Source organism: Polyergus mexicanus, unplaced genomic scaffold, assembly GCF_030449975.1.
Source record: "Polyergus mexicanus isolate NDT 795.1 unplaced genomic scaffold, iyPolMexi1.0 SCAF_26, whole genome shotgun sequence".
NCBI classification, from domain to species: Eukaryota; Metazoa; Arthropoda; class Insecta; order Hymenoptera; family Formicidae; genus Polyergus; species Polyergus mexicanus.
The window spans coordinates 2,649,669-2,658,485 of record NW_027223346.1 but is presented as its reverse complement, the minus strand read 5'-3'; the positions used below and the strand labels follow the sequence as shown (position 1 = coordinate 2,658,485).

Sequence of the window (8,817 nt, the reverse complement as noted above, 5' to 3'; positions counted from 1 at the left end):
GCATGTGCAAAAATACCGGAATATTGTGAAGAATTTTTAAAAAAGATGGCGAATTATATTAACAGTAGTCCCAAGCGTGCTGCTATTTATCAAGAATTTAGCGAATGTTTTCAGGAAACAAATCATAAAATTTTAAAGTTGTCTGATACACGGTGGCTTTCTCGCCATTCATGTGTTGAAAGACATCTTGAGTTGTGGGATACTACCAAGCTTTTTTTGACCGAAATGGTCGTAAGTGAAAAATCAAAGTCAGAAGAAAATTTATTATCTATAATGCAAAATCCTGATGTAAAAGCATATTTGCTATTTTTAAAACATATTTTGAATTTTTTAAATTCTTTCAATGCATTTTTCCAAGCTCTGCAAACAAGAATTCATTTATTGCAGCCAAAATCAGTAGAGCTTTTAATAACAGTTTGTAAACACTTTTTGAAACCAGAGCTTCTAAAATATGTATGTAATGATGATTTTAAATTTTCTGAAAAAGAAAACCAAAAATCTTTAAATAATATAAATGTAGGATTTGAATGTGAAGAATATCTCGAGAGTTTAATGAAAGAAGGACACGCAGACATAATTGGAAATGTTCGAGATAATTGTTTACAATTTTACGTGACTGCTGCCGAAGAGATTAGTAAAAGATTGCCCATTAAAGATAAATTTTTATATAAATTAAAGGTTTTTCAATTAAACGCAGCATTATGTAACATCGATAGAGAAACATCATTTAATGATGTTTCTTTTATCGCTCAAACCCTCAGTGGTTTTGACGAAAATGCATTAAAAAAAGAGTGGCATGCTTTACATCTCGATTTTACAATAGCAGAAAAAGAACATTTTTCTAAATTAAACTTTGATGAGATGTGGAAAGAAATTTTAAAACGTAAATATCCCAACCTGAAGACTCTTTTGAATGCTGTAAGATCACTTCCAAATTCAAATGCTGACCCAGAAAGAATGTTTTCTTTTCTATCTGATATAAAAACAAAAAAAACGAAATAAACTTTCGCCCGCGTGTGTAAATGCTATTTGTGTATTAAAATCAGCACTAAAAACGAGAAAACGAACTGTTCTAGACATGGAGATTAATGAAAAGCATTTATCTCTCATGTCATCGGAAAAATTATATTTTACTTGCCCTAAGAAAATGAACAGTCTTACATTATATGCTGCTGACATTGATGACATTGCTGGTCCATCATCGGTTAATGATATGTAATAATAATGTTGAAAATAAAATAAAAAATATCTTATCTTTAAAAGACATCACACTTGTAAATGAAAGATACAATAAAATATGTAACATACAGTGGTATAATAGGGCTCCAGGCGAAGGTCCACTTTAAAAAACCGAACGCGCCATTGGTGATACCCCATGGGTGGTGTGGAAAAGCACCATTCATTATGTAAAGCCATCCCAAATACATAATATTAATCAATATATAATATTTAATCAAATATGTATCTTAGACAATTAGATTTTTTGTTATTAAAAATCGATTCATTTCATTTAAATATGCGAACGATTTACTAATTTCTTCGTTAGATGATGTATTTTCTTGTATTCTTGCAAATGAATATAAAGTCTGCAAGGTTTGGCTAGTAATGTAAGATTTAAAGCGTAGTAGTGTTCAATCAGTTTAATTTCTAATTATATCTGATATAAGCCCAATACAAGATTCAGAATATTAAACTGATTGAATTGAGCACGGTAAATATTTGTAAACTGTTTGTTTGAAGCACAAAAAGTAGGAGTTTAATTCCCATATAAATGATATATCTCAGTAGGATAGTATGGCCGGTTTTGGCTCAGTTTGTCGTGAGTGTGAGAGAGAGGGTACCGTTGGGGAGGAAGAGAGAGAGATAGTTTCGGAGCAGTTTGTAGGCGCTCGAGGGATGGAGAGCGGGCTGGGCGGGTGCATGGGGGGGTAAGTAGGGTGAGAGGGGAAGCGCGGCCGGGGGGAAGCGGTGGGTACGAGTCGCCGAGAGCGCTCGAGAGATGGCGCTCGGGGGGTGGCGGTTCCTCCCGATTCGCGACTTTGACGCGACTCGTTCTTTCGGGGCGCGCGCCGCTTCTAGCGCGCGATCCACTGTCGCGATTCTTTAGGGGGGTGCGCCGCTTCTAGCGCGCGATCCGCTGTCGCGATTCTTTGGGGGGGGCGCGCCGCTTCTAGCGCGCGATCTGCGAGCGGGCGCCGGGCGCCCGGCGTCGAGGGGGCGGGGGATCGTCGGTGGGTGGTCGAGCGGACGGAGGGGCGTCCCTCGTCGCTCTCCTCTTCTCGAGGCGCGCGTTAGCGGCGATACGAGCGCGCTTGTCGTTTTAGCGAGATGGCGAATTTTCGAAAGGTCGTGAAATAAAGAGATATCGTCGTTCTAGCGAAAGAGGAGAAGTGTTTTTATTGTTTTTATTGTTTTCTTTTACAAATTTTTAAATATATTAATAATACGATAATACGAGTACGCGAGTAAGCGTATCACGATTCTCCGAAGAGCAGAGCCTGCAGTTCGCAATCGATTATATCGTTGCGGTCGAAGTTATCGCTCTCGCGTATCATCGCGGGAATAAGCGCCTTATCGCGAGCGCCTGCCGCGATGTCGAGGAAACGAGTTAGCTTGTTGTCCACGCGCGCGGTTAAACCGCTTAAAGATGCAACGATGCGGTTGACGCAAAGTTCTAGATTTAATATATTTACGACGGTGCTCTTCGATACGGCTAGACGAATTTTAGGCGTTTCGAGACGAAGTATTCGGAGATTGTTGAGTTTGCCGAATCGTAGCGTCAACTCTCCGATGTGTATTGGCGTCGGGCGCGCCTCGTCGCGCTCGTCGGAGCGAAAGTGCGACAGAAGCGCGGGTCGTAGATCGAGCAGTTCCTTCCACGTATCCGGCGTTAGCGAGATCTCTTTGCCGTGACAATCTCCGAGGACGATTTCTACGAAAGAGGGTCGGCTGACGTTAACGCTAATTTTCAGATGTTTATATGCGGTTTTGGTCAATGGATAGCGTCTTTCTAAGATTCTGAGCGGTCGCGCGACCGAGACGTCCGCGTCGTGTCTTGGCGTCCGATCGCGATCTCGTCTAAAAATAGATATGAGCGATGAGAGAAACGGTGCTAGCGAATTATTAGTTCGAATAAATGTTCGATAGTCTTACCCATTGTCCATTTTAGCTTTTTTAGCGTATTTCGCGCTATCTTCGCGGTCTCGTTCGGTTAGTCTCGATTGATCGTCGAATGAGTGTTGCTGCTGCGGTTGTCCCCCCATTGTCGCGTACATCGTCGCTCGTTTTTTCTCGTTCTTTCTCGTTTGTTCTTTTTCGCGCGTTAGCTTCGGTGTTCTCCGTCAATAATGAAGCGTTTAACGGATGGACGGTCTTTATATACTCGTGTAGAGATCGCTTCTTCCCCTTTCGCGCGTTTTCTCTTATATATTCTCTTATATATTCTATTTTTAAAAAATAACGGTAGGGTCGCTCTAGTCGTTCTCATCGTCGATCCTCTCTTTCTCGATCGTATCGCTGAGACGATAGACGCGACTAAGGAGATCGCGCAATTGCCTTAGCAGTCCATCCGTAGGACACTCGATGCCGAGCGCGCGTAGATCGAAAGGACCCGCCGAGGTTACGATATTCGTGAATTCATTGAAAGCGTAGAACTGACGTTTGGCGAAGAAATATAGATTACCATCGATGTATCGGAAGGCCGACGTTATCTCGGACGGAATTCCGGGAAATATATCTTTTAATGGAGCGTGTCTAATGACTATCATGTGACACTCGTCGATTTTCGCGACTTTATCATCGTCGTATATAGCGTAGGTTCGTCCCGTATGCGTATTTATTGCTGCGTTGATTTTAACGTTTCGGGGAAGTGGAGATATCTCGGCCAACCCGATTTTAGTTTAAGGCTGGGATATTCCGCGAGGTAGATCGAATCATTCGCGAATAGCGCGAGATCGCCCGAGGGTCTTCGATATGCGGCGGATAGACGCGTGAAATTCGCCGGTAGAAACGTCGCGTAATCCGTGAGCGTCATGGGTCTACCGTAGCGTTTCTCGGTCATGTCGACCGACCATACGTTGCGGCGATTAGCTATATATAATCGATGATTCATTATTAGCGCGGCGTCTACGCGCCGCAATGCGCAGAGATCCGCGCGCGCTGGGTCGGTCGGCGCGACGCTCGTCGTCGCGGGCGCCGCGGTGGTCGCGGGAGTCGCCGTTGGATAGTTTCCGTCGTCATGAGATCCGTACAGATTCTGTATAGCGAGAATGTCTTCTATGCTCAGCTTAACTGGAAATTGATTCTCGATGTCGGGTATATACGGGAACATTATAGAGTCATTGCGCATGCTATGCTGTAGACCCAATGCGTGGCCGATCTCGTGCGTTAGCGTTTGTAGCAGGTGATGCGTGTCGGGAAGATTTTTGTTTAGATACACGTGCCATGGTTCGGAATCGTCGACGTGTATCTCCGATGTGAAGTCGGTTGTTCCAGAGGGAAAGAACGCGTGAGCTAGAACTCCTCCCGGACCGTCGAAGGCCGCCGGGCAAATACCGACGTTTCGACGATTCGCGTAAGTGTGCGCGACCGTTCGATACGATATTAATATATCGGGGTGTAACGGGTCGCGCGCGAAAGTTAGCGATGAGTTCGCCGCCCATAACGCGAACGCCGTTTCGGCCGTTCGCGAGATTTCCTCGCTAGCCACCTGAAAATTCCATGCGAGACGCGTCTTCGGCCATTTTCGCGCGATCGGACTATACGCGCGATCGGGAATATCCGCGAGACCGCATCGCGGTTTACGCATAAGGTGAAGCGTAACGGCGTTTAACGCGCCGTTTCCCGATAATTGATAATATTCTTGAAACAGCGATAGCGCGCGACGCAGAGATGTCGCGTTATCGGACGACAGTGATTCTCCATCGTCTTTTAGAAAACTGTATACGCGCAGAAAACGAAGCGCCTCGATTCTTTCCGAGTCGAAGGGCGCGGCGACCGTCGTGGCGACGAGCATCGTCGCTAGAGCGAGAACCGTCCTCGTGTTAGTCATCGCGCGAAGCGGGGAAGACGCGGTAAACTGTTGAGAGACGCCGAGCGCGATTGATTCGCGCGTTCCGCGAGACGCCTATTTTTATCGGCGACGAATAATGTGGGTGGGTGGGGAGAGGGAGAGGGAAACGCGTCTTTTTCGACGTCGAGCGTTCGGAATGCGCGTTATCTAGTGGACGCGCTCAAGTTCCTCTTTTGTTTTTTCTATTTTATTATTCGTTTGTCCTCTAAGAAGGACACTCGATGAGCGATTAAAGATATCCCTTCCAACGATACGCGTTATCTAACGGATGTTTTCTGTTATTTCTATTTTATTATTCGTTTGTCCTCTAAGAAGGACATTCGATGAGCGATTAAAGATATCCCTTTCAACGATGCGCGTTATCTAACGGATGTTTTCTGTTATTTCTATTTTATTATTCGTTTGTCCCCTAAGAAGGACACTCGATGAGCGATTAGAGATATCTCCTTCCGGCAACGATAAATTAGAGATACCCCTGAGATGCCCCCTAGATACTTCTTTCCGGTAACGATGATCTCCTTGTTCGCCGAGTATTCGGAATGCGCGTTATCTAACGGATGTTTTTTGTTATTTCTATTTTTATTATTCATGTGTCCTCTAAAAAGGACACTCGATGAGCGAGTAGAGATACCCCCCTTCCGGCGACGGAGCGGTCGCGGAAGGAAGATGCGGCGCGATCGATAAATCGTACCGCGACATCCGCGCGTCGATCTTTATAAAACGCGAGATCGTTTCGAAAAGCGTTAAAGTATTCTCGCTCGCGAGATAACGAAGCGCGAAACGGCGGAACGCGAAGTGGCGAGAGTTAAAATCGGTCGTGAACTGTTCGATATGGAACGAATCGGACAGATAATTAACGCGGCCGATTATATTAATGTAAACGGAGATTTAATCGCGATAAAGTCCTACGTTCTGGGAGACCTTGCCACGGATTTGCGTACGGAGGCGCAAGGTGTTATTGAAAATAGTCCGGATTCGTTTAGACTCGCCTTTCAGTTGAACGAAGACGTAGATATCGCGCGTTTAATGTAAGTATCTAATTGAAATTATAATAAATTATAATAAATTATAATAAATTATAATAAATTATAATAAATTATAATATTTTTACTAATTTTTACTTTTACTAATTTTTACTAATTTTTACTGTAACGATACGTTACCAGCCTCGCGGGCCGACCAGCCGCCCGCAATTTTGAGGCTCGGCGCCTATGGCGCCCCTAAACTTCCACACCCGTGTCGCGGCCCTACCGTGGGGCCGCCCCACCACGCGCCGACTCGTGTGAGTGGGAGGCCGGCCGCCGGTATATAAGGCGCTCCGGCGAGCGTAGCGGGACCAGTTCCCGATCCTGATTCCTGTCACGTACAACTCTCCGGATCCTGAACCACCTCTCGCGTTACACCAGGCTACGGGCTTCCCGTAATTAGGCCGGGCTTCCCGGTTGCTGGGACGGCGCATCCTGCTAGTCGATAAGTTCGCACCGCGTTATACCGTAAGAGCGTTTGTATATATACCGTGACCCGTTTATATCGTAAGACCGCTTTGGTCTCCGTGTTCTAGTAGCTTCTAGTACCGCTTTGTACATATACCGCGGCCTGATACATTGTAATACCGTTGTACCTATACCGTAATCAGTAAGACCGCTCCGGCCTCCACGCCCTGATAGATTCTAGCACCGGTTGTATATATACCGCGACCCGTTCGTATTATAAGACCGCATTGTACATACCGCGGCTTTTGACTAGAGAGTTAATTAGACCTTAGGATTCCCGCCAGTGTCGCGCCGTTGCTATCTTCACCCACGGCCCTCAAACTACTACGGGAGCGTCAGTCCTTTTAAGGATAGAACGCCGAGAACGCCGACGCCCCGTCCTTTTAAGGATAAGGCAGTCAGGCAGTTGGAATTACATTGAGGGCCCCGCGACACCCCGTAGTGTTTAAGATCTGGACTGTACCACAAATAATAATCGTAGTTTAATTGCATGCGAACACCGCGAATGCAGAACACGGCCGCTTGAGCCACGCTCGCTTCCCGAGCTCCACGCGCAAAACTCTGTACGCACCGTGCTTACACGTTGCCTTGTGAATAACAACCGCTCACGCATGAAACTCTGTACGCGCACCGTTCCCGCATGTTGCTTCGCGCATAGCTTTGAGTGTTAAATATCTTTCGTATAACAGCTTGAATAAACAGACTTGTTTAAACCGATTACCCAAAGGTAAAGTAAGTTGGAGTTTCCCCCTTCTCCCGAATCCTGGCACCGGCGAGCCTTGATCCGCGGCGTACGGGAAAGGTGAAACGTTACATTACTTTTGTATTTTAGACAAGAAATAGAGAGCTGTATAAGAACGGCGCGAGAATCGCTCTACGATTTAATAACTAGAACGAGGACTATGCTCGCACAAGCGCAAAGCGTTCATAGCGCGTTGCGCGACTTCGCCGTTCCCGAGGTTAGGCGAATCGTCGCATCGCCGATCGACGAGGAGCCCGAATCGCGACCGATCGGCGAGGAGCTCGAATTGCGATCGATGGAGGACGAGGCCGAACCGGCGACGGTCGACGAGGGTGAATCGCGGGCGGATGTACGATTGGCGAACTATGAGCCCGACTCGCAACCGTTCGACACGAAGTAATTTTACGCGTTAATGAAGCGCATTTGTAAGATATGATTTTTATGAATAAATGCTATACGTTAAGCGAAACGTTGATTCTTTACGCTTTTCTTTCCTTCTTCCGCATCCTCTCGTTCTCGCGCTTCTCGTAATAACCATCTGTGTCCGCATTAAATATAGTATATTTAAATAGTATATTTAAATAGATTTAAAATCTCTATAATTAAGTTTGTTACGCGACCGCGATAAAGGATGCGACCGCGATAAAGGAAAAACGCGGTTCGTTCGTATAACGTGTATTTTGCAACAGTATAAGTATAACTAATATATTCATGATTAAACTTATAGATTATATAATTGACTCAATACATTATAATTATATATAAAGTTTAAAATATATAATTAATTTGATACATTATATATAACTTAAATTTATAGATTTGTGGCGGCTTGAGAAACCACCACAATTACGCACGAACTACCCGGTAGACGCGCGAACGAATTCTCACGCGCGGAGCACGTGAAACCCGCGCGCGAGCACCGCGCGAGCCACGGAGGCTTACCGGGAGGCGGCCACGAGCGGGAGTCGGCGCCAGCAAGTGAAATCCAGTGAGTGGGGCTTATAAGACGGCGCACGGCGAGAAGCCTTCAATTCGCAGCCCGCTCTGACTGCGGAGAGGACCTCCTGCCCGTCAGTCAGTTCGAGCTCACGAATTCTTTTGAATTAGCGACAGCCTACGCTGCCTCCTGTAGTACCACAGGACCTGAGTCTTCCTCGACCACAGCTGCCTCCCACTTCACCCGGGACTAGTCGGCAGCCCATCAGTGGGGGAGAAAAGACACCAGGACTTACAGGCAACCATACGTGTACGAGCTTCAGGGAGTGGACGCTACACCCGATAGAGCTGGCGCCTGTGGAATTCACCCGACCGCCACGCTTTTTTCTGAGTCAGTGGGACATCAGGGTACGGCGATACACATCACCATCGACGCCGTGGAGCCTGCCGCCACCGCTACTATCACCGCTAGCGGCCTCTCCACTTCACCATCGAGACAGTTGGACACAGTCGCAACCGGCAATACGAATCCATCGCGGTACTCAGTACCCCTCACGGGAAGTAGCGGACAGCGG

At 46.3% G+C, this 8,817-nt stretch overlaps 1 protein-coding gene across 1 annotated transcript; it reads right to left on the bottom strand.

Moving 5' to 3' along the window:
- Window positions 1-3,835: 3,835 nt before the first annotated feature.
- LOC138943458 (stromelysin-1-like) lies at window positions 3,836-5,050 on the bottom strand. The gene has a single exon (XM_070314312.1). It carries the CDS (start codon window positions 5,048-5,050, stop codon window positions 3,836-3,838), a length of 1,215 nt encoding a protein of 404 aa, XP_070170413.1.
- Window positions 5,051-8,817: the final 3,767 nt, after the last annotated feature.

Bases quoted from the DNA above. Each gene is read 5' to 3' on its own strand.
- LOC138943458 (XM_070314312.1), bottom strand. From the start codon at position 5,050: ATGACTAACACGAGGACGGTTCTCGCTCTAGCGACGATGCTCGTCGCC.